Source organism: Triplophysa dalaica, chromosome 10, assembly GCF_015846415.1.
Source record: "Triplophysa dalaica isolate WHDGS20190420 chromosome 10, ASM1584641v1, whole genome shotgun sequence".
Lineage (NCBI taxonomy): Eukaryota > Metazoa > Chordata > Actinopteri > Cypriniformes > Nemacheilidae > Triplophysa > Triplophysa dalaica.
The window spans coordinates 1,306,142-1,333,552 of record NC_079551.1 but is presented as its reverse complement, the minus strand read 5'-3'; the positions used below and the strand labels follow the sequence as shown (position 1 = coordinate 1,333,552).

The following is a 27,411-nucleotide window of genomic DNA, read 5'->3' as shown; positions in this document are numbered from 1 at the left end:
GTCTTGTTCGTTTGGGTCCTGAAAGGAAGGAGTTCCAGAAATCTTAAAAAGGGCACATGTGTACAAGACTGATTAGAATACAGTGAGAGACAGATTTATTTTGTGATCATGAACATTAAACTTAAAAATATATAATCAGTATGTAAAAACACTTGCCTGTCTACAAAGTATTGGGGGGCTTTCCTCTCAGGGTGAATGAAAGGATGCTTAGTTGCCTTTTACCTGACATCTTTGAAAGACATATGCAATGATTAATGCATCCATGGCCAGGATTATATATTTATAAAATATGACATGATTTTAAAAGTGACCAATAACATCGACTATGCAATGCACTTTAATTAATTTAGTGCTAATAAAATTATTAAGCCTATTGGAGAGATATATATTTATAATTTGACAATATGTCAGTCATCGTGTGATAACGAAAATATGACTAGGCCTAGACTAACGTTACTTGTTTTGAGCAGATGTTGTCAGTGAACAGGCTGTAAAACTGTTGGCTAAGTAACAGACACTCATGAAAAACTGATGCTAATTATCTGGGAAACATTCTCTAACAGCAGTCAAGTTGTCATTGTTTGTGTCAATTAAGTTGTGAATTTGTTGTAACAGGAGATCATTACTTACTTTGTGCTCAAAGTGATGCTCGGAGCTCCAGTGGTTCCGTCTGTGGGTGAACGAGGAAGATGGTGAAGAATTCCAGGATGCTTTTTTTTCATTGGTTGTTGCGTTAAATCTTACCCAGATACAATAGTGCTATTTTCTGATTGGCTATTGTGTAGCTTATTTCTTTTTTTTGATTGGCTGATAAGTGGCAGCCTCGATTAAAATCTCCAGTGGAGACGCGCTTGATTCCTGCCGGTTTCCATAGTGAGAGCGGCGCGACCAGATAACTTTTGGGCGCTGCGGCATATTAAATGTATTATAAATAGTTTTTCTGCGTGAGAAATACAATGTGTTGCGGGAGTGCGTGACAAAAGACCTAAATGAGTGACTGTCACGCTCAATACGTGACACTTGAGACCCCTGCAGCGACCTTCTCAGGCTGTTGTGATTGGTCGGTCCCCCTGTGCTTGTGTACAGCTTTCCTGTAGCTCAGTTGTAGCATTGCGGTTGTGGGTTCGATCCCAGGTATGGAACGATATTCCGGACATTATTAAAATGGAATTGCAAATTGTATTGTGTGGACGCATAAAATGTGACATAATCCAAACGCAATTGCAAATCGCGCATTACCGTTTGCATTTTCGTTTAAGCAAACGCACACTGACTGCCAAATTTCAAATGTAAAAGCAAAGTCCGTTTGCAACTGTGTTTCCCATATCTTACGAGTTTTGACCCGGTCATATTTAAATGGTAATTTCAATTACGACGTCTGTTTTTTCACTTTCTCAGAGTCGCGTGTGTAGCCTCAAACTCAAATGGAATCGCAATTCCCTTAGTATTTCCATTTCCGATGCCTTACACGGAAACCTGTCAATCAGTGTCAGGGGTGGGATTATGCTATGGGGCGTGTTTGTGTTGGGAAGTGACGTCACTCACAGTCGACGGTCAAGAAGCGATGCCCTGAAAATCCGTGTATCATTTCGTATCGACACCATGGCCGCACTGGAATCATATGCTGATTTAATTAAAGACTTATTTGAAACTGTCAAGACACATAAAGAGATTTTCTCTACGCTGCAGGAGATGGGTATCCAGCGATGTTCTGAAATGAGACGAGGCTGAATCCAGCTTCTTATTCGCAGTTTCTTATTCACGCTTAGCTTCTTAGGGACCATCTCGCGTTTCTCTTCTTTTACGTTTTTAAAGTAAAAACTTTTTTGTGTGTGTCTGTGTGCGCGCGTGCGTGCGTGCGTGCGTGCGTGTGTGTGTGTGCGTGTGTGAGAGAGAGTTCACAGATGATGGGCTGCTGCTTGCTCTCTAAGTCATGACATGCTGAATGCCCCTTGAGATGACCGTGGAACCTCCATCACACACTCCCCTTACCATTCTCTATATTACTTTGATAGAACAGTTTTTTAGGCAGCCTATCTCCACCATGAATATTAATCAAATCCAAAAGTACCTACATGTTTGAAAGTGCAATATTCTAGTGCAGAGCATGCAGTACGGTTTATGCATAAGTAATTTACGTGTATATTTGTAAAAAGCATAGTATACACCTTTCTGTTATACTTTGCATATCTATAATTAACTGTCCCTCTTACCTCTTATGTAAATTAATTATTTTCATCATTGATGTATTTTATTCTATATATTAATTTTTTCCATTTCCTGTGTTTGTCTATACTGTATTTTTTCATTCTGAGCTCCTCAAACCACAACACGTTGCTTGTCTGTGTGTGCACAATTGGAAAATAAAGCTTATTCAAAAAAAATTCTGATCCATCGCTCTTATACAATTTATTATACTCTTGTTGGTCTTAGAAATCTTTCAGGCATAATAACAGTTTAGTTTAAGTCTATGACATCTCTATACGAGCATTGCGATTCCAAACAATCTTACTATAATTTAACAAAACTTTTAGTGCGGTAAAAAATAGCTGACGCATTTGGTTCCATTCCAGGACCTAAATACATGTCAGATTTGCTCATTGAAAATAAAGCAAACAGACTTCTCAGATCATCAGGATCAAGTCAGTTAGAAATAACAAGGGTTCACTCAGAACAGGGTCAACGCTGAGTCAGCGTTTAGTCATTACGCCACCCGTAACTGAAATCACTTCCTGAAGACATCAGACGTTCATCAACAGAAGATACTTTTAAATCCAGATTTAAAACACACTTGTTTAGTTGTGAATTCACATCCTGAGCACTGTGCTGCTTTACATCAACTGCACTTCTATTTATCATTTATTTTTATATATACACTCACATTTTTATCAATTTTATTGTTTCTTAAAATCTTAAGTATTTGTGATCTTAAATCATTTGCAGATTAAAGATACGTTTTATTTCTTTCTGTCAATCATTTTATGTTAAGCACTTTGAATTGCTCTGTGTATGAAATGTGTTATATAAATAAACTTACCTTGCCTAATATTAATGTGACAAACATGCAAACAGGTGATAAAAGACAGATTTATGAGAAAGGTTTAAGACGCTCTTTCCCTCAAGAAAAAAGAAAATACATATTGTTGGTTTGTCACAGTGTTGCATGACATGTAGATCAGATGAACTACACAAGTAACCAGGCCTCAGTATTATTGTGTTGTTGTTTGTGCTGTATAACTGATAATGTTGTCACTTTGATTTATACAGTATATCCACATGTCATGAAGCTCTAAGGACCCAGTGTTTTAGTGCATTTCATTGGTTCTGCTGAATAAAGACCAGACAGAGCTAGATGCAGGAAACCAGCGGATCCTTTTTGACTCCAAAGCCCTATATTGTACACAACATATAATAATTTCCTCACTCAGAAAACAAACACTGTGACTTTGTCCAACTGAGAATGAGCATCAGTATGAGTCATATTTTCCAGAGGTGAACTTTAAAGGGTGATTGTCTGTGTGACATTCACTTGGCAACAGAAGCAAGTAACAAGTGACTGAACTGGAATGGAACCAACTGCATCAGCTGACTGATACCGCACTAAAAGTGTTGGTAAATTATAGTAAGATTGTATGGAATCACAATGTTCATATAGAGATGTCATAGACTTAAACTACACTTTTATTATGGCTGAAAGATTTCACAATAACAATATTTTCACAATATCTTTTGGATTTAAAAATGAATTAATAAACAATGCTTTTGTCAAATCTTTTTTATTTTGTGTTTTCTTCTTTTGGTCAATGAATCACACTTCAAATACAGATGTAAGGAGACAATTTGCAACCGTGTTTGGGCAGCATGTTAACCTGGTCAAACATAACCTGTCAACCAGATACTGACACTTAGGTCCTTTTTCGTGGGGTTTCCTGTACAGGGCTTACGCAAGGTCTCTGACTGATTTAAATTTAAACAGTGTCTTGATGGAAAACGTCTCCGGTTACTTTCGTAACCTCGGTTCCCTGAGAAGCGGGAACGAGACATTGCGGAGACCGCATATGAAACTCCTCCTCTTTTTCACTTTTCCTGAAATCTTATAGGATAACGCCAGTAAAAAAACTGGCCAATTGTCGCAAGAATGCAACCGTATGCAAATACTGACGAATCCAGACAGTATAAATACAGTGCATGTGACGACAATCCTCAGAATCTACGAGAGAACGCCTGCACGGTGATAAGCGGCGAACACGGCGTTCTCCGCAATGTCTCGTTCCCGCTTCTCAGGGAACCGAGGTTACGAAAGTAACCGGAGACGTTCCCTTTCGAGAGCGGTCACTTCGACATTGCGGAGACCGCATATGGAACGGTAGTACAATCCCGCCGTGAGAGCTTGCAAAATCAGCCAGAAAAACTGGGTTAAAACACACAAGCATGGGAAGCATACTATTTTAACCATTCACGAGGTCGCTAAGCGTCAACAGCTGATTGGCTTAAATCGGCCAATAAACTGCTAAATCACTGAACCGGCCAATGAACTGCTATATCGGGCTCCTGCCAAATTTGCATATCCAAACCCAACCAATGCAGCGGGCTGCGCTGAAACAGGGCAGACACCACAACAGTAAGAGCCAGCACGGTATCCCGGGCGGATATAACAGAGATATAAAAGTACACCAAGCACAGCATAAACAGCAACGCGGCAACCACTGTGTAGCATAAGCGACTATAAAGTAGAAGATAAAGAGTCATCAGCACTCACCGAGAGGACTTGAGACGACAAAGAGGACACGTCCAATCTGTAGAACCTGGCGAAAGTGTTCTGCGAAGACCAGCCAGCCGCACAGCATATGTCCTGAATAGATGTGCCCCTAGACCAAGCCCACGAAGAGGCGATAGCCCTAGTCGAATGAGCTCTGATACCGAATGGGCAGTTCTGTCCCTGACTCTCATACGCTAAGGTAATAGCGTCCACCACCCAGTGAGAGAGCCTCTGCTTTGATACAGCCCGACCTTTAGTTCCCCCACCATAGCAGACGAAGAGCTGTTCAGACTGCCGAAAACCGGCCGTGCGATCAATGTAAGCCCGCAAAACCCTTACCGGGCAGACCGCTCTCGGAGCGTTTGCATTCTGCGAGTCTGACGACTCGGAAAACAAAGCGGGCAAAGAAATGACCTGTGCTCTAAATGGGGTAGACATAGACTTTGGCACATAACCCGATTTCGGCCGGAGAGTGACATTGCAGTCGCCGGTTCCAAAACGAATGAAATCAGCGCCGACTGAGAGCGCTTGTAAATCCCCTATGCGCTTAGCCGAAGCAAGGGCAAGAAGGAGAACGGTTTTTAGAGTGAGCTCTCTTAGGGAAGCCGCGTCCAGAGGCTCGAATGGGGGAAAGGAGAGAGCCTTCAACACCAGCGCTAAGTCCCAAGGCGGCACCGAAGGGGATCGCGGTGGAAAAAGTCTCCTCGCTCCTCTGAGGAATCTGACTACCAGCATGTGCCTTCCAATGGATTGCCCATCAACCGGGGAACGAAACGAGGCGATAGCAGCCACATAAACCTTCAGTGTTGACGGGAGTCCGCCGCTGTCCAGCCTGTGCTGCAGGAAGCATAAAATATCAGACACGGGGCAGGACATCGGGTCGATATTGTTACTACTGCACCATTTAACAAACACCCCCCATTTGAGAGCGTATAAACGCCTGGTGGAAGGCGCTCGACACTCCGAAATAGTGTCAAGTACACGCTGAGGAAGTGCATTTAAAACCCCCGAAGAGGCCAGGCATGAAGACTCCACAGCTGCGGGCTGGGGTGAAATATCGTGCCGTTCGCTTGGGACAACAGGTCTCTCCTGAGGGGAATCCGCCACGGCGGTGCCGTTAACAATTCGCTTAGGTCCGGAAACCACGGTTGATTCGGCCAAAACGGAGGGACGAGGATCACCGTCGCCGTCTCCTCTCTGATTTTGCACAGCACCAGGGGCAAAATCTTCACCGGAGGAAACGCGTAAAGCCGAACGTTCGGCCATCGCACCGTCAGAGCGTCGCTCCCCATGGGGGAATGGGTCAGCGAGAAATACAGCGGGCAGTGCGCGTTCTCGCTCGTCGCGAATAAATCCACTTCCGCCGTCCCAAAGCGCTCCCAAATTGACCGCACTGAGTCTGGATGAAGCCTCCATTCTCCGTGCGGAAGACCCTCCCTCGAAAGCATGTCCGCTCCGCAGTTCAGACGACCGGGGATATGCGCTGCCCTGACAGAGAGTAGATGCCGATCTGCCCACAGTAGGAGACTCGCAGCCTGTTTGAAAAGAGTTCCTGAGCGGACTCCTCCCTGGCGATTTATGTACGAAACCACGGACATGTTGTCGGTGCGAATCAGGACATGTTTCTTCTCCAGTCTCGACTGGAAAGTATGGAGAGCTAGAGACACCGCCATCAGCTCCAAGCAATTTATATGCCATTTTCTCTGTGACTGTGTCCAAAGGCCGGATGCCGGCATGCCCTCGCACACTGCACCCCATCCCGAGGACGACGCATCCGTCGTAACGACTATGCGTCTCGTAACCAGCCCCAGGGGAACTCCCCGACTGAACATGCTTGGGTCGCGCCATGGGCTCAGGGCACTGAGGCAACTGAGTGTAACCGGGACTCGCACTCGACCCGAGGACCATGCTTTCCATGGAACACGAGCCTTCAGCCAAAACTGTAGCGGTCGCATGTGCAGAAGACCCAGGTGGCAGACCGCCGAGGCTGACGCCATGAGACCCAAAAGCCTCTGAAACTCCCTCAGTGGAACAGACCGACCCGGCCTGAGCAGATGTAGAGCTGAAGAGATGGACTCCGTCCGCTCTTGAGAGAGGCGGCCGCGCATCTCCACTGAGTCGAAACATACCCCCAGATACGTTATTGACTGACTCGGAGTGAGCTTGCTTTTCTGCATGTTCACGCGTAGCCCCAGGGATGTCAAGTGACGAAGCAGCATTTGCGTATGACCGGATAGCGCCTCCCGTGAGTGGGCTAAAATTAACCAGTCGTCCAGATAATTCAGAATGCGCATACCGCTCGCTCTGAGAGGGGAAAGCGCCGCGTCCACGCACTTCGAGAATGTGCGCGGTGCTAATGCCAGTCCGAACGGGAGTACGGCAAATTGGTACGCTGAACCCGCGAAAGCGAATCGCAGAAACTTTCGGTGGCGCTTGGCTATCTGAACATGAAAGTACGCATCCTTCAGATCCACGGATGCAAACTAGTCCCCGGGACGCACTTGTGCCAGGATCTGTTTTAGAGTTGTCATTCTGAACGCTCGCTTGTGAAGGGCTCGGTTGACGGGTCTCAAGTCCAGAATCGGACGCAGACCACCATCTCTCTTGGGCACTACAAAGTACCGGCTGTAAAACCCGCTTTCTCGCTCGTTCGGAGGGACACGCTCGATCGCTCCTTTCGCGAGCAGGCTGCCGATTTCCTGCCTCAACACAGGCGCATTTTGCGCTGACGTAAGCGACGGAACCACACCGCTGAAGCGGGGAGGTCTTCGTCTGAACTGCAGGGTGTACCCGTGTTCTATCACATTTAGTAGCCAATGAGAAATGTCCGGAATGGCCTTCCACGCGTCCAGAAACAGACATAATGGCCGAATCTCTTCGGGCGTTACCGTCAGCGGACCGTTTAGGGAAGCACGCTGGTGCAGCGAGGCTAATTGCACTGGTAGGGAAATAGCCCGTGCGTGAGACTCCAGCCGTCTCTCGCCCACGGGAAAGACCGTGGACGAGGGAAGGCTGGTTATAGTCGGGATTAACTGCGGCTTCGCGCTGCACCGTGGCAGGGCAAGGAACGCAGCATTGGTCGTGTGAGGGGAAAGAGCTCTTTTTGTGAACAGGTATGTGTTTTTATTGCATTTACACAGACATTTACAACATTGCAATGTTCGCCCGCAACCGCGGGGGAAAACTGATGCAAACAGCGGCGTTTGGGGGCCACCGGAACGCTCACAAACTCTCTCCTCCTCTTTATAGGTCCGTCAGGATGACGGCTTGGCAGACGATGACGCTCCGCCGTCGTGGCGCGGCGGTCCTCTCTGCGGTCCTCCCTTCGGCCCGTACCTCTTCTTAGGCGGGCCCGACCATTGTTTAGGCCGTGCATCCGGCTCACGACCTCGAGAAGCCTGGGCGGAAGCAGCGTGCTGTTTGGTAGGCCTCTGCGCGGAGTGCGACGCGGATGAAGAACGGGCTCTAGGAGACGGTTGATAAGAGCGTCGCGGGAGCACGTGACTCATGGCCTTGGCGCGCTTTTGCGTCTCCCCGAAGCGCTCCACCACCGACTCCACGACGTCACCAAAGAGGCCGGAGGGAGTGATCGGGGCGTTGAGGAGAGACTTACGGTCAGCGTCTTTCAGGTCCGCCAACGTAAGCCAGAGATGACGGTGTAGGACGACCATGAACCCCATGGATCGGCCGATAGCTTGTGCGGTCCGCTTCGTTGCCATCAGAGCGAAGTCGGTCGCTGCCCTCAGATCCCTCGTGGCGTCCGCCTCCAGGCTGCCGCTATCCAGCGACTGAAGGATCTTAGCCTGGAACACCTGCAGCACCGCCATTGGCGGATGCGTAAGCCTTACCGGCGAGATGAGCGGTAAACCTGCACGGCTTCGACGGCAGGCCTGGGTCCGAGCCCAGCGAGGTGGTAGAAGGGCACAAATGAGCGGCGAGGGTCTCCTCGACGGGTGGCATGCGCACGTAACCGTGGGCCTCCGCTCCGACCACGTGGGCGAACATGGATTGCGTAGCGGCGTGAACGCGCGCCGACTGAGGAGCAGACCACGATTTCACCACGTGCTCGTGGACATCTGGAAAGAATGGCGCACTCCTCTTTGATGTGGCCTGACGGCGGCCCGCCTGAAGGTACCACGAGTCGAGCTTACTTTTTGCCGGCTCCTCAGGTGAACTCCAGGTGATGTCGAGCTCGCTGACGGCCTTCTCGAGGACCCTCATGAACTCCTCGTGGAGGTCCGGGGTGCTCTCTAGGTCGGGGCGATCCCGCTCCGACCCTGCCCAGTCCTTGTCTGAAGCCGAGATGGACATGGAGTCGTCGTCCTCCTCAGCGCCGAAGGAAACGGCGCCCAAGACGGAAGGCGGGGGACGAAGACTCTCGTCGGCGTAGAGGACTGGGGAATGGGGTGACGGCAGAGGACAGCGGCCCGGAGCCGTGTCGTCGCCGCTCCCCCTTGGAGCGGGTAGACTCACCAGCGACTCGTTGGTGGCAGTGAGCCTTGACCCTATATTTCCACGAGCGATGTTCCTGCGAGTTCTCAAGACACGCGCCGGCAGGTCCGCACAGTGCGCGCAATCGGACTCGCAGAATGCAGCCTCCGCATGAGCCAGGCCCAGGCAGGCAATGCAGTGCTCGTGCGTATCCTGCGGGTCAATGGGACCCGCGCAAAGACGACAGTATGAAGCCATCGGATGCGGTGAAAAATATCCAGTTGCGTCTTCAACGATGGCAGCGTGAAAAAGAAGATTCTGAGGATTGTCGTCACATGCACTGTATTTATACTGTCTGGATTCGTCAGTATTTGCATACGGTTGCATTCTTGCGACAATTGGCCAGTTTTTTTACTGGCGTTATCCTATAAGATTTCAGGAAAAGTGAAAAAGAGGAGGAGTTTCATATGCGGTCTCCGCAATGTCGAAGTGACCGCTCTCGAAAGGGAACAACTTGCTTTGGCATAATTTAAAATATAATCCCAAGATGCACACCAGTGATGTGTCATTGTAAAGAATGTCTTTAAAAACAACTTGAGTATCCTAATTTAACTAAGGCCTAGTCCTAGTATAAAATAATAATAATGAACACTAGGGGTCTCTCAGTCGGAAAAGGGTGGCTTGCTCACTTCAGGTGGGTGGAGAGTTCCTGCCTCAAGTGGAGGAGTTCAAGTATCTGGGGGTCTTGTTCACGAGTGAGGGAAGGATGGAACGGGAGATTGACAGACGGATCGGTGCAGCTTCTGCAGTAATGCGGTCGCTGTACCGGTCTGTCGTGGTGAAGAAGGAGCTGAGCCGCAAGGCGAAGCTCTCGATTTATCGGTCAATCTACGTTCCTACTCTCACCTATGGTCATGAGCTGTGAGTCATGACCGAAAGGACAAGATCCCAGATACAGGCGGTGGCTGCAGGCTGGCTGGGCTGTCCCTTAGAGATAGGGTGAGAAGCTCGGTCACTCGGGAGGAGCTCAGAGTAGATCCGCTGCTCCTCCACATCGAGAGGGGCCAGCTGAGGTGGCTCGGGCATCTTTTCCGGATGCCCCCTGGACGCCTTCCCGGGAAGGTGTTCCGTGCATGTCCCACCGGGAGAGACCCCGGGGCAGACCTAGGACACGCTGGAGGGACTATGTCTCCCGGCTGGCCTGGGAACGCCTCGGTGTCCCCCCGGAAGAGCTGGAGGAAGTGTCTAGGGAGAGGGAAGTCTGGGCATCCCTGCTTAGATTGCTGCCCCGCGACCCGGCCCCGGATAAGCGGAAGAAAATGGATGGATGGATGGATGGACTAGAGGTCTCTCTCACACAATTGTGTAATGAACTGACACACACTGTCACTGAAGGACTCACATCATGAAGAATTAAATATCATGTGATGCTTTGACACACAATATGTCTTTTTAGGTACTTACATAGTAATATAACACATACAGTAAACTCAAAGGAGTTCAGAGTTATAACATGTTCCCAGTTTGGATGTATTTGATGTATTGATTAACTGTAATGGAATATGGTGGATGTGTACGAGGCCGAAAGTATCTATTCTGGTAATAACTTGGAATAAGCATTTCATAATAAGCCCCTTGAAGCAGTGTGTTACAGTAAAGATTATGACAGTAAAGGGGGTTTTGCTGACTCCACTTCACATTGTGCCACAACGCCCTTAGCTGTTACAAAATACACTGTAACCCACTGGGGGTTATTACTTTAACAAATGTCTAACAGAAACATTCAAACCAATATGTGTGATTGTGTGTTTGTGCGTGTGTGCCTGTGGACTACAATCCAGAGTCTCTTTAGTTAGCTGATGCCTTTAAGATCAACACGTTTTTCAAAAGTGTAGCATTTTGGCTTCTTCGACGGGGAGAACTGATTATTCCAGCAAAGGAAAATAAACGCTCTACTGGAGTTGAGGACTTAATGTAGGCTACTAACACGAAGACCAAAACTTAATATAAACTCTTAAAAAAGAAAGCAATTTATGCAGTAAATGAATGGAGATCTTGACCATCTTCCTCCAATTTTCTGTTCTCTCAACTACAAGTCCTGGCAAACTACCGAGAAGGTACCAATCAGAAGCCTCATTTTTATGATGTCATCACGTAGACTTCTTGCAAAGTATTTTGCAGTATTTAAAAATTCAAACACTGAAGTATTTTAATTCAAAATATGAATCAATTGTCATCCACCCAATCAAATACACTTCATGCTTTATTGTGGCTCAGTGGTTAGAACCTGGCATCAGCAACCCCAAGGTCATGGGTTCGATCCCAGGATACTGCACATATAGTCCGAAACAAAATGTATATTGTAATGTAAGTCGCTTCGGATAAAAGCATCTGTCAAATGCATACATGTTAATGGCCAAAATACCCATGTCTGTTGATCAAAAGGTGGTGAAAACATCAAATCAGAACTCAGGAAGTGCGTTTGTCAGATGTTAATGGGCAGAAGCTAAAGTGAAAGGTTATACCTGACGTTTTTGTTGTAACTGTATAGTACTTTATACATGTTTTCTTTCAGAATATCTTTTTATTGTACAGTTTCTTTGTTTTCATATGTTTTACCAAACTGTTTTTGTCTTTAAATATAACAATTCAGCTTCTGATAAAAACTAAATTATGGCGGTTTTTTAATACGTTCTGTGTTGTCTTATTATGCTTTAAATTATATTTTGGCTTGAGACGTTTAGACGTATTGTGCCGATCATTTGATACAGTCCTTTAAGTGGATGGACTTGATGCATTATAACATAAAGTATTGTTTTGTTACATCGAGGGAAGGGATGAGGAGAAGAGAATTGAAATGCATCAAAAAGATTTATTGATATAAGCTAACAAAGATAACTCAACCTGATCTAGACCAGAAAGAACACGGAAACTAACAAAAGACAACTGGAGCACATGGGTATACAAGTGCAAATGAACAACAGGGGTGAAATAATCACTAATGGAAACTAAAAAGGAAACCAAGACAAACAGGAATTAAACACAGAGATTAGAACAGAAAGCACAGCTCAACACTAACAAATAAACATAGAACCAAGATCATGACAGGTTTAGAATAAACATACTTTTCAGGAAAGGTAAAGGTTTGGCCTCTGGAGACTAGAATGTGTAAAAACATTTGATCAAACAACTGCAATGATTTATCTCTTTCTTTCAAGCTCTGGATGACTTGGTCGTGACATGGGTCAGTTGTGACACTTACAATAAGGATCTAGTTACAAATGAGCTGATTCGCTTCACACATGCTCAGTTTAGTCATTATTTCACATGTGAGAAAGTAAAGACCTGTGGCAGACACAGCAGATGTAAGAGGGGAAAAAGTATTTTTTACTCAATTCAACTTGTTTTTGTCATGGCAATGCTTGATTTGTAGTTAAACTACTCAAAGTTAAATGATGTTTATTTTGTGTCTCTGTAGATTTATTACAGCTTTAAGATGAGCTCATTCACAAGACTCTGGGTCAGTTGTAACAAAACTCAACACACAAACACAAACAATGTCACACACATGAATGTTAGCTATTCAGTTTTATAAGGAGGATGCTAATGTAACATATCCACACAAATTAAGTTCAATTGTTGAAGCTCATAAACATGTTTACATTTTATTCATCTTTGTAACACACTAGTTATATTGAAAAGTCAGTGTTGAATAAAAAGCTTTACTATTCATTTTTTAGTCATAATCCTTATTACATTATGTTACATATCAACCCAGACTATAGGGTGAATTGTAACATTTCACTCCTCGTGTTTGAACCTAAAGCATGCTTTCTCTCTATTTGTGACAGATGTACCTTCATAGCAGACACTTGTAACTACTTCAATTTGCATTTTGAAACCCATCCATCCATCCATTTTCTTCTGCTTATCCTGGGCCTGGTCACAGGGGCAGCAGTCTAAGCAGGGATGCCCAGACTTCCCTCTCCCTAGACACTTCCTCAAGCTCTTCCAGGGGGACACCGAGGCGTTCCCAGGCCAGCCGGGAGACATAGTCCCTCCAGCGTGTCCTAGGTCTTCCCCGGGGTCTCCTCCCGGTGGGACATGCAAGGAACACCTTTCCGGGAAGGCGTCCAGGGGGCATCCGGGAAAAAAAAGCCCGAGCCACCTCAGCTGTCCCCTCTCGATGTGGTGGAGTAGCAGATCTACTCTGAGCTCCTCCCGAGTGACCGAGCTTCTCACCCTACCCCTATGCACATAGGTGAGAGTAGGAACATAGATTGACCGATAAATCAAGAGGTTAGCCTTGCGGCTCAGCTCCTTCTTCACCACGACAGACCGGTACAGCGACCGCATTACTGCAGAAGCTGCACCGATCCGTCTGTCAATCTCCCGTTCCATCCTTCCCTCACTCGTGAACAAGACCCCCAGATACTTGAGTTCCTCCACTTGAGGCAGGAACTCTTCACCCACCTGAAGTGAGCAAGCCACCCTTTTCCGACTGAGAACCATGGCCTCAGATTTGGAGGTGCTGATTCTCATCCCAGCCGCTTCACACTCGGCTGCAAACCGTCCCAGTGCATTGGCTTAGAAAACCTCAGGGATGCAGAGAGAAATGTAAAATATTGACTACGGTAAACTGGTGTATTCTGTAGTATTTTACAGTGATTAATTATGATTTGTATAATATTATGCTTTAGTATTTTTGTATATAGCCTGGAATAGTCTTCTGTAGTTAAGTAAATTGATTAATAGTGATTTGGGAAAAGGCCAAATTTCAGATTCTGACACAGATCAACATTATTGTAAGAACAGTACCAAATACATATTTAAATTGTAGTGACAGTGATCATTTTATACACAATTGTGGATATTTGTGTTTCGGTTGTTTTTGATTGACGTTTCAACTCCTACCAGTTTACTACATAGGAATTGGCTTTAAGACTAGTTAAGTTCACTTCGGTCTACCAAAATCTAAAGAGTGCCTGCCCGAAGGTCTCCAAGAGATTTGCGAGCTGTATTCAAAGAGTATTGTTTACATCAGATCCCAGTGAGCAAAATGCAAATGTTTTATTTAGCTGTAATGTGTGCTGCTGATGTACATGGTTCATTTTTTTACAGCTTTTTACTGAAAGGGCAGCGAAAGTTAATGTTTTAGTAGAGAGGGGTGGGGCTAGCTTTGGCCACGCCTTCATACAGAACACATAAAGACAGAAGCATCCTTGAGTGATGTCATTGAGGTGTGTTGTGCTGAAGTTGATGATCTGCTTTGCTGTACAGTAAGACTACACATCAGAGATGATCATTTACAGCACAACATTTTCATTTAAACAGAAAACATTGTCACATCAACCCTTCTGAAGTCAACACCAGGGACATCCATACGTATCTCTGTTTATCCCTTCTGATTGTAATGGGTAAGTTCTGTTTTTCTTCTTTCAATTGTTAATAATAATCTTTACATCTTTCTGTCAATGGATTACAACTCACAAGTTTTAATGTTTTGTCTCAAATATTTTTTAAAATATGTGTATGTTTTACATACAAATGTAGTGTTGTTGATAGACCACAGAAAATAGACACTTCACAAGCACCCAATATTCAGTGTTGAGACACTTCAGAGAATAGTTCATTATTATATTTAAAGGTTTAAAAAAGAATAAAACCATTTGATCCCTTTGAGTACTGTACTCTGTCTTAAAAACTCTGGTTTGTAATCAAAATGTTTAAAGAACAACATAAACATGTTTGTGTATCATCTAATAAAGTGTAGGGCAATGAGTTACATTTTTCTGTGTGCGTGGCTGCGTTTCTCATATTGTGGAAAAATAATGGCTGCGATGAAAAATCACATAGAAAGTATAGTTTGCAGTCTCGTGGTTTCTTTGATGAAGGTCAGGAAGTGAAGAATCAAAATGGGTGACATGTAAGAAAAGTTTAGGAACTGTTGATAAAGATAGGTAGTATATATACAGGTTAAGACTAGACTCTGTCATTTCAACAACGGTCAAAATGAGTATTCCAGTAAGTGCAGATATTTGTTTCATTTCACTGGTTATGGTATTTGCTATAATTGTGTTTAGTTTTTTGTTTGTTATAATCGATAAACTGTTTCTGTTTGATTTATATTCAATGCAGTTTTGTTGTCAGATTAATCATACAGGAGAATAAACAGCTAAACAGCACATGAGCCTCAAGAAACAAGATGGATGATGATGCTTCAGATGTTGCTATTATTGGCATTGGATGCCATTTCCCAGGAGGTACGTTCTTAAAATAATTTAATAATTGTCTAATAGTTGTATAAATTACAGATTTAATTCAATTAATACGTTATTAAAAGGATTATAGGCATCTGAAGTTGTATAATTTGACATTTGAAAATTTCATATTTTTCAGGTGAGGGACTTGAAAACTTCTGGAGGGTCCTTCTTAATGGAAAGAACTGTGCCGTACAAATACCAAATGACAGATTTGACCTCAGTCAATGGTACGATTCAGATGACAGTAAGCCGGGAAAAACGTACACAGCAAAAGCAGCACTTATTGATGGGTATGACTTATTTCCTTAAGATTTTGTGGTTAAATTAATACATTAAATATAGCTATAAAATGTGACAATATAAAGCGATTTGTGATTTCTGTCAGCTGTAAATTTGATAAAAGTTTTGATGTGTTTTCATGGAAATATTGGACAAAGGTTGTTTAAACAGCATGAAAGTAAATGTCACACAGAAACTGGAGTAGGCTGAATGAATTTAACATAAAAATTGAACTCAGGAACAAACAGGGTAATCCAAAACGTGTTAGGGTGAAACCAATAAATCTAAAACATCCAGGAGACGATCAGAGAACAGCAAAAACGTCCACGGAACAAAACAGGATAATCCAACGGGTAACAAAACTTCCACAGAAACATTCATACGTAGGTACATACATTACATTAATATCAGACAAAGAACCAAGGGCAAGTGACAATACATAGTGTCTGGGTTATTGGATGCAGGAGCAAAAGTCAATGAGAGACTCCCGAGAGAAAAAGGACATCTGGGGCAAAAACTGGGAAAACAGACTAAGGGAACCGACGGAGTGTTACAAGTACATTCATTTGCATACTGAACGACCAAGAACACAATATGCAAATAAAAATTAAGAGGAATTAAGAGGAATAACTCACAAGTATATATATATAAATTAACACAAAAAAATATTTGCAGTAATCGTTTTGTTCAGCAGTCCGTAGGATTGGCCTCATCGTCGCCATCTCAGTTTGTAATCGCTACTGTAGGTGATGTGCGGAGGTAATTATTTACGCGAGTTGTGATTCGGCACTGCTCAGATGTGCGGATGAGTCTGATGTTCTGAGTGGCCTGTGACAGTGCCAAGGTGAGAATCTTCACTGTACACCAGTAGCGCATAATAAACACACATAGCATGGCAGATGATATAACACAAAACTAATAAGAACATAAACAGACACAAACAGCGCAAATGGAGGCTGTGTTGAAGTGAGGTCCTGGTAATTATTTTGTATTTGTATTTCTCATGGAAACTCCCGTGAAGTGAACAGGTGTTGTGCCGAAAAATGCACCCCTGCCAGATTAAGCACCCCCTTCAAACACACGCTGTCTGATTGGCTAATTCTAACCACTCCCCTCCCCTAACACCCAATCCTCACCCTAACCATTGTGGGGATGAGGGGGTGCATAATCTGGCAGGGGTGCATTTTTCAGCATAACACCTGTTAGAAGATCCCCGAACACGGGTCTCAAATGCTGACAGGCACGGTCATAAATCATTATACACCATACAACTATATAAACTATATGCAAAGCCTTGCCATCATATCAGGGATATAAATCCGTAAATCCGTGCTAATTCGTGCCACATGAAATACAGATGTGGGGAGGTAAAGTAATTTCAAAATCACAAGAGAACCCCAGATAATACTTATCCCCTTCTAATAGGTCTTAAATACATTAATCATAATGAACATAACAAGGAGAGAAAGAACAAGCGACGAAACAGTTCCCGTCTGTATTAACACAACAAGTGCGCAACGGTTTTGTGTCTATTCAAATATTGAAAGTTATTTCCTGTTCAGAAGAAATAAAGCGATGTCTGGATCCGTTTACAATCCTTTCAGATCACGGAGTTCCCGTCACCTTTGAAATGCCTTGCCCATATTAATTCTGGTTTTCGCACAAGTCTAAACACATTCCCTGTTTCTTTGTAAACTGTCATTTCGTTCTTTCTTCTTTTCTCAAATGATGAATCCAAACAATAACATCATTCATTCAGGAAAGTTTAAAGAAATAAAATGGTCTTGCTAGTAGGATGTCGTAGAAATACAATAACATCATTCATTCAGTAAAGTTTACAGAAATAAAATGCTCTTGCTAGTAGGATGCCTGATTGGGAAATGTTAAATATACTTCTTAAACTGGCCTTAAAAGTTAATATAAAACGTCCAAACGGGGCCTCACAATTCTCTCCCGACTTAAATGTAATTCTCTGCGAATTAATTCAGCTTCCTCATCTATGGGTGCCTGAATAAACGAACCTGCCATTTTAAGTTCTGTGTGACTTAATTGAGCGCGATTAGGAACACGAATCAATAAACAAATGACGTATGCAATTTCAACACCGCTCGCGCTTCGAAAAGGGGGCGGAGATTGTAACAAACCCTGGGTTTGCGGAATAAAACCTGCTCCCGACCAGGTTAGGTTCACGGAGTATGTTACTCTGGTTACTCACTCGGAGTATAAGATACCTCGATTTCTGAAATGGGCTTGACTTACTCCGCGGTCGCGGGTTTGACATACCTCGCGTTCTGAAACCAAAAACCCTGAGTATTCCATTTTCTGGGGTTGACTTACTCTGAGTTTGCACTTACCCTGCTTTCTGAAACGGGCCCCAGGAGTGGTCAATGCCAAAACAATAAACAAAACAGCCACCTACCAAAACGACTTAACAAATAAAAGCAACAAAAGACAATCAATTAACCCAACTTTGTAAGCTTAAAACAGAGGGAAAAAAGAACACAGGCAAATAAAGATGGCGACACACTCCCTACTTCCCTTAAATTAAGAACAATGACAAATCATCAAAATTAACGAAAACACCAAGTAACAGACTTTCAAAGATTCTCAAACTAACATCTTAGATAATAACTAAAAAGATAACAGAATCAGAATTCAAAGGTCCAACATAAACAAACTCGGGGAAACCCCAACAAGAACCCAAATGGCCCAAAATGGACCACTATAGTGTTAAAGCAGCCCTTAAAAACAAAGCCAGGAACGGAACAGTCCAATCAGGAACTCCATTCAATTTGGGTCAGACCGCCACCTAGAGGGAGACAGACTTGGAGAGAGAGAACAAGAAAAAAAACACTGAATACATAACAGCATAGACTAAAGACACCATAGGGATCTTCGGGAGAGTCGACCCGAGTCCAGCGAGGGTATTGACAGAGTTTTAAACATCGTTCTTTAGTGTACTTAATCAATAATTGGTTTTAGCTCATTTTTACTCAAAAGAACTTGCGGACTGCCGCTTTAATGAATTAAAGACATGAATAGGACTATGTAAATATATACATTACAATTTAAATACAGGATGCTACAAAATATTCCATGAAATGCTCATGCTATAGTACGTTTTTTAATTAAGATTGTTTCAAATGTATAAAATATCTACATATTTTAAACCTGTTTATCCTTATTTAGTTTAAATGAATTTGACTACAAGTTCTTTGGCATCACTGAAGCTGAATCATCCTGCATGGACCCTCAGCATAAACTTTTGCTACAGTGCACATACAGAGCCCTCGAGGATGCTGGGATACCAATGGAAAAGGCCAGTGGAACAAGTACAGGAGTGTTTTTGGGTAATCTAACTGTATAATTACCTCCTCACTGCGAAGTTGTGTTTTATTGTATAGAATTTAGAACGATTATTGTAACTAATGATGGTCTTATCCAAAAACATCTAGTTGAACATGAACTTTCTTATTTCAGGTCTAATGAACAGAGACTTTGAGTTGGGCAATGTGAAGATTAGTCCAAAGATCATAAACCACTCTTCTTCTACTGGTTCAGCAATGAGCATAGCTGCCAACCGCATCTCCTACACGTTTAACTTCACTGGTCCTTCACTGTCGATTGACTGTGCCTGCTCCTCATCACTTGTTGCCCTTCACTTTGCTTGTCAGGCCATAAAACAAGGTAGTCTTCAATGCAATCTACAAGAAAATTTAGATTTTTGTATTGTTACAATTTTCAATTTCTGTGACTTGTTAGCAATCAGATAATTGGTTGTTTTTCCTCAATTATATGGTGATTAATTGGTTTCTATAGAAGGATGCCTGAGGAACTTTAAAAATCAAGCATTAAAAGTATTATTCTTCTTATCAAAGTGGGCTCATCAAATGCCTTCCACATCACTTTGAAGATGCTAAAGTTATCCCTACGCGTCACTTTTTAACGGCCAAGGTTTCCCCCGAAAATGGTACCCATAGACGCACTGGTTCCAATCATTTAGCGTTAAATAAAGACACATTTAATTCTTTGCATTTGTACATGTAGAAATTATTTTATGTGACCCTGGACAACAAAATTAGTCTAATGGGTATTTTTTCGAAATCAGTCTGACCGCTCAGGGTTGTGTTTCCCAAAAGTATCGTTAGGCTTAAGAACGTAACGTAAGTTCTGTCGTTCCAGCATAGTTCACTGATTCAAGTGTTACCCGAAACAATCTTTCCAATTGAGAATCGCAAGCAGCATCTTCAAGTTGCATGGTTGGAACTACAGGTCAAGAGCTGTGTTTAGAAGCATAGTTCCTGTAGATTTACATGCATCGTACCTTGGAGCAAATTAAGCAAGCAAAATGCAGTGTATTCTATATCCATCATTCCAAATATATTCAAATTTAATTTGACATCTTATAGTTTGATAAGAAGCTACAAGCTCTTAGTTTTAATTCAGATACATGCTCTAGGACCCTGGGAAATCCCTGGTCAGGGTGACGTTTAGGAGGAAACTTATGAATGAATGAAATATTGTGAAATAAAACAATAAAGACAACAAAAGTCGCCGTAAATGCAATGTATTTTATTGACAGTAATAATTTGACATTAGTTCGATATGAACGTATTAATTAGTAGATGTATTTACACCACCTGTTTGAAGACATCTACTAGATTGCTGAACCAACTTGCTTCAAACGATTGATCTCCGACAGAGTTACTACGGTTTCAGGAAACATTCATACTGTATCTACATCATTAATTAAGACAACGATGCATCGTAATATGGTGGTAAACTATGGAGTTATGTCGTTGTTCAGGATCACATCCCAGATCGAATTGAAGTGACTTTAGTCTTACTTTACGTTCTCGCGCCACATGAGACACTACGTTAAAACGTAAGCACTTCAGACGTCTTTGCAGATACAAGGCTGCTCTGTTGTTGTCTGTTGGCTGGAGGAGACGGGAGCACTGAAGCCGTGCATTCATACACTTCATTAGCATGTTCATTAAACATGGTAATTTTAATAAAAAAATAAATTGTGTTTGACTCTAGACAGAGCTTTTAAGACTAATTAGTTATTTGTTATTTGTTTAAAAACTGAGAATGCAGTTTTATAAGTGAAAGCACTAATGCATCACGTCTTTAATTGATCTTATAAGTGACAGTTAACATGATAAACGCATTAAATGTATGAAAACCAAAAACCTGCTCTCTCTTAGTGAAACGCGTTAAATCTTTACAGCGTGCACATTGTTTTTTTACGAGACAATACCAAAGACTGAGTAAAAAATGGACGTAGTGTCCGTGACGTCAAGCCTATTTGAAAACAAAAGCAGAATCTCAAAAAAAAAAAAAAAAAAAACGAGCAGCAGCGAGCAAAGTTTGTAGGCATGTTTCTGGACATTTTTGTTAGCAATTTTGCTGCATCCACTCACAAAAATAAAGTTTTGATATATTTACGCTATATTATTTATGCAGGTCCTAGCTCCTGCCTGACTAATATCCTTCCTTTTATACTTAAATCCACAGACCCTTTATTTTATGTAATAAATAAGACATTGTTATGAATCCCATTCTAGACCGTTAATGAATTTCAGCATAAAATAAAAAAACACATTTGTACTCATATAATGTTTTGTTGGCTATTCCAACTAATAATCCCGTTCTATTTATGGTCCAGGATTACAAATATTTCATTACTCAGTTCCACGACTGTAAGATCTCAGTGTATCTTTGTTGTGTTGCTATCTATAACTGTGTTAGCAGCCTTGTGTGTAATAACATTCCACCTCCAACCACTAATTATGTAACTTTATTTTGTTGTTGTCTCTATTCCTCTCAATAGGTGACTGTGAAATGGCTATGTGTGGGGGTGTGACCTGCATATTGGAGCCAACAGTCTTTGTGGCTCTCTCCAAGGCAAAGATGATCTCCCCTGAAGGCACCAGTAAACCTTTCAGTACGAAAGCAGATGGCTATGGGAGAGGTGAAGGCTGTGGGGTTGTTCTCCTAAAGCCTCTGAAAAAAGTAAACAAAAATACTGATATAACAAACATGTTTAATAAGAATTATTGACAACTGTATGCAATAGCTATATCTGGTCCATATTTTGACAGGCTCTCCAAGATCATGATCATATCTGGGGCATCATTAGCAAAACAGCAGTAAATCAAGATGGCCACACTGTTAGCCCAATCACCAAACCATCCATGATACAGCAGGAAGAGCTGCTTCGAAAAATCTACTCAACAGACACTGATCTGACTAGTGTCCAGTACATTGAGGCTCATGGGACGGGAACTCCTGTTGGAGATCAAGTAGAGGCAGGTAGTATTTCGAAAGTAATTTCCAAAGCAAGACCTCATGAATCTGGACCACTCATCATTGGTTCTGTTAAAAGCAACATTGGACACACAGAATCTGCAGCAGGTGTAGCCGGACTTATAAAGATTCTTTTGATGATGAAGCATGAAACCTTTGTGCCCTCAGTGTTCTTCTCAGAAGATAATTCCAGCATAGACACTAAATCTCTCAATCTAAAAATCCCCACTACAGCAGAGAAATGGCTGAGTGAAAATGCAGTGAGAACTGCTGGGGTCAATAATTTTGGGTTCGGTGGAACAAATGCACATGCATTAGTCAGACAGTATGTGCAGTCAAAGAAACCAAGAGATCAGATCAGGAAATCACATCAGTTCTTTGTAATATCTGCAGCCTCTGAAAAATCATTAAGAAATATTATGGAAGATACAGCAGAACAGATTAGTGCTGGGAATATAACAGATCTACAATCTTTACTGTTCACAGCTGCTTGTAGAAGAAGTCACTTAAAACACAAATATAGGAAACTATTTCAGACATCATCCTTGACAGACCTTAAAGAGACAATTGCTGATGCGCTAAAAAAAAAGCTTGTACATTCAAAGACAAACTCCATGTTAGTCTTTGTGTTTTGCGGGAATGGTGTAACATATTCTGGTATGTGCAAGCAGCTCCTAAAACAAGAACCTGTTTTTAGAGAAGTAGTCATGAAGATAGAAAGCTTGATGCAGAGCTACACAAGTTTGAACCTGATGGAGAAGTTAGAAAGCAAATCTGATGACTTCACTGATCCAAAAATTGTCCAGCCTCTCCTGTTTGCTATTCAGGTTGCAATATCTTGCGTCCTGAGGCAATGGGGCATAAGTCCTGATGCTGTGCTTGGGCACTCCATTGGAGAGGTCGCTGCAGCTCATTGTTCTGGTTTGTTGTCACTCGAGGATGCAGTCAAAGTCATCCACTATCGCAGTTCTTTGCAAAGCACAGTGACAGGAGGAAAGATGCTGGTTGTCAGTAATATGGCTGTACCTGAAATCTTGAAACACCTTCCATCTTACTCAGGAAGGGTTTGTTTGGCTGCTTACAATAGCCCACAGTCGTGCACCCTTTCAGGCAATGCAGATGACATTGACAGATTGCATAAAAATTTAAGCAACTCAGCCAAAGAAAAAGATCTGTTCCTTCACATTCTGGATGTTCCTGCTGCCTATCACAGCCACATGATGGATCCTATTGTACCCAAAGTGAAAGAGAATATAGGCTCATTACAGAGACACAATCTGCTGACAGAATTGTTCTCAACAGTGACTGGTGAAAGTTTGTGCTCCTCAGATTTTATTACTGGTGAATACTGGGCAAGAAATATCAGGGAACCAGTTGCATTTGAACAAGCAGTAAGATCAGCAGCTAAAAACAAGAGGAATGTGATCTTTGTTGAGATTGGCCCAAGAAGATCTTTGCAGAGGTACATCACAGAGACTCTGGGTAGTGATGTCACTGTCCTTCCCTCAGTACAGCCAGGTAAAGATCATGAGACATTGCTTGCTGTTGTATCCAAATTGTTTGAGCTCGGAGTCAATGTGGACTGGGAAATGTTTTACAAAGGTTTTGAGACTGAACCATTTCATCACCCGCGCTATCAGTTTGATAATGTGAAGAAAGATGTCTTCTCCTCTAAAGTCCAGTTGGCTAGTTCTACCAGCAACCACCCAGTTATTACACCACTGAGTTCAGACAGTTCAGTTTTCAGCTGTGATTTATTATCTGACTCAGTGGCCTTCCTGCAGGACCACAAACATAATGGTGTTGCTATCCTTCCTGGAGCATTTCATGCTGAATTGGGCCTAGCAGCTTTCATGATGTATGCAAAACCGAAGGTCCCACTCAGTTCTCTGCAGCTCAGCGTCACATTTCACAGTCCATGTGTTCTCACTCAGAATGCCCCAGACGTGAAAGTGATTCTTGATTCGTCAGGCAACTTAGGACAGAACACATGCAACTTTCGAGTACAATCCACTTCTGCAATCTATGCATCGGGCACAGTACAGGCAAAACCAGACAGAATACCTGAAGAGCAGTTCATTTCTCTTGACAACATCATTAAAAGATGCTCAATAATTCTGAAGAGTGAAGAGCTCTACAACCATCTTAAAGATAAAGGATTTGAGTACAGCTCAGTTCTCAGAAATAAGGCAGAAATTTGCTGTGGGGAGGAATTTAGAGAGTGTTTGTCGGTTTTGAAGATTCCAAAAACATTACTGTCCCAGCTACATGACTATTACCTTCACCCTGTTGTCTTGGACTACTTGATCCAACTTACTATTGGAACTAAAATACAAAGGCTTTCACCGAGACCTCAGTTTCCTGCAAAAATAGGTAGCTTGACTGTATTTGAACCATTGCAAGAGGAGATGGTTATATATTTGAGGGAAACACATAGAGGGGATGATGATTTTGACGTTTGTGGCTGCTTTACCAACAAACAAGGCAAGGTTTTGGTTGAGCTCAGCCATGTGCAGATCAAAATGCTGGGAAGTCGTTCTCATGTAGTTGATGAATACTTCTACCACAACAGCTTCAGCATCACGGCTGAAGATTCCACATTGAATACATCAATCAAGGCACTGGTCTTTTCTGATGAAACAGGGATTTCTAAAGGTTTGCAAAAGTACCTACACCCAGCATCTAAATATATAAGTTCCTCAAATAGCAATACAGTGTTGGAATGTGGACCTGAATTACTTTGGTCGAAGCTGAACATTTCAAATGTGTGGAAAAACTTCCAGGAAATTTTGTTCATGTGGGGTCATGCAGACCTTACATCTCTCAAATCAGAAAATGTATTGGACAACATGGCAGGTTGTTGTGAAATTTTCAGAAAGATTGTTGGATATCTCAAGGCTAATCATTTCACCGGTGCTATCAGAGTTATAACCTATAGGTCCTCTGAGAGTTTAGTGGATTACATAAGTCCTGGGTTTGTAATGTTGGGTATGACAAGAGCATGTGCAGCTGAGCTGTCAGAACTCTCCTTTCAGCTGATTGACTTGGGATCTGTTTCCTCTGAAGATATCAAAGCATTGGCTCACGTCCTTAGATCATACCCCTGCAGCAAATATCCAGAGCTGATAGTGAAAGAAGGCACAATTCTCAAACCTGAAATCATCCACACACCATTGCCAAACATGAATATCACACCAAAAAGTGTCCACATGTTGGATGATGAAGCCTTCACCTTGCAAACATCTGATCCATATGAAATAATAAATATATCAGCTACACAAGGGGACAATTCGGTTGAACCAATTAAGCGACAAAACATTGAGGTTCAACTCAGTAAAATGTGTGTGCATTCATCAGACTACTTTCCTGTCAGCACCTCTGAATTCACTTACGGTCAGACAATTTATTGGAGCAAGCACGCAACTCAAAACCACAAACTTTTAGCCCTTGATTTCAGTGGGATTGTCACAGCTGTGGGTAAGGATGTTAAGAAAATAAAAGTTGGGGACCATATTGTGTGTTGTTATCCTGTGGCTGCCACCTCCAAAGTCATTCTCCCAGCATCTGTTTGCTACAAAACAAAAAGACTTTCATTCATGACGGACAACCCTTGTGTCTCCTTTTTGGTCCTGGCCTGGGAGATTCTGCATAAAAATTTACCAAAGGCCAAACATCATAGGAAATTAGGCATTTTCTCGAGTGTTCTTGACTCATCTTTGATGAAGGTTTTAACTACCTCTGCAAACAAATCAGGTTGGATCATCAGAGTGAGCACACGGGAGGATCATATTGCTTGTGATTTTAGCGAGGTTGAAGGAGCTGTTCTTCTTCCTCCATATAATGAAAGGATAATTGAAACAGTTACCAAACATACAGTCATCAAAGATGTTGTTCTTGTCTGTGACAACCAGCCGGACATTCCAGTAGATCCAAAAACATTTAGATGTACCAATACTGAAGTTCACATCCATTTCCTCTTCATGTCTCAAATAATGCAGAAATGGTCTCTGCATATAAATATGCCAAAAGTCTACCGCTGGCTGAAATCCATGCATTTGGACAGAAAGTCTTTGGCTTTCAACACAACAACCTTTCAAAGAGGGAATTCTCAAGACATTGATCCCCTCTCTGTAAAACAATCTGATTCATACTTCACAAGTCAAGTTCTACCCATCATGATTCTGAATAATGATTACAAGAACCAGCTGTCAGACATTTCAGTGATGCCCAAACTCAGTATTTTCAAGAAAAAATCAGTCTATATTGTCACAGGTGGTCTGACAGGGCTGGGATATGAGACAGTGAAGTTCATTGCTCAGAAAGGAGGAGAAAATATTGTAATTCTTTCAAGGAGCAGTCCAAATACTCAGATTCAACAAGATATACAGAATGTCATGGATCATTATGGTTCTGTCATTAAGTGTCTACAGTGTGATGTTTCCATATCAGAACAAGTTCAACAAGCAATTCTTCATATTGGAAAACTTTTTCCATCCAGTCCAATCAAAGGAGTCTTTCACAGTGCAGTTGTCCTGCATGATGGGCTAATTGAAAGTCTTGACAAATCGCTTTATGAGAAAGTCATGAGACCAAAAGTTAATGGACCACTTAACCTTCACCGTGCTACTGAACAATGTCATCTGGATTACTTTGTGTGCTATTCCTCCATCTCCGCCTTCATTGGCAACGCATCACAGACAAACTATGCAGCTGCTAATACATTCATGGACACTTTCTGCCAGTACCGCAGAAATATTGGACTTTCAGGACAGTCAATCAACTGGGGGGCTATGAATCTTGGTCTCCTGTTGAACAAAGTGCATGTCCAAAGATTTCTTGAGGCAAGGGGAATCATGCTACTGGAAAGGCCAGAAATTCTTGAATCTCTGGAGCAATCCCTCTTGATTAATAAACCTCAACAGCTTGTATGCAAGTTCAATTTCAAAAACAGCTTGCATAATGTCCTCAGTCAAAACAAGTCTTATAGTGCCCGACTTTACAGACTGATAGAGGAAGCCGTGAGGAAAGACAGAATTATCTTATCCAGACCTGAGCAGCCCATCACATCACCACATGGATATATGAGGTCACTGATTAGTGAAACAATTGGTGTTGAAATGGATGAACTGAATGATGAGACTCATCTTTTCGATTTAGGTATTGACTCAATGTTAGCCATAACTTTGCAAAATCATATCTTCAAAGGGAGAGGTGTGAATGTCCCTCTAGTGACTCTACTGGATCCAAATAGTACACTGTCAAGTCTCATAAAAATCCTGGAGGAGAATTCAGTAGAAGACTAAATGAGCAAAGATCAAAGCATATCCACAAATCTATAGTGACAATTGTTATTGTTCAAGAGCAATA

At 42.6% G+C, this 27,411-nt stretch overlaps 1 protein-coding gene across 1 annotated transcript in view; it reads left to right on the top strand.

Moving 5' to 3' along the window:
• LOC130429664 (uncharacterized) overlaps positions 1–27,357 on the top strand; it is a 72,253-nt gene extending 44,896 nt beyond the window's left edge. The window contains exon 8 of the mRNA XM_056758356.1: positions 25,686–27,357. Within this exon, the coding sequence (XP_056614334.1) occupies positions 25,686–27,347 (1,662 nt within the window). The 3' untranslated portion in view covers positions 27,348–27,357. The remainder of the gene's footprint in view (positions 1–25,685) is intronic.
• Positions 27,358–27,411: the final 54 nt, after the last annotated feature.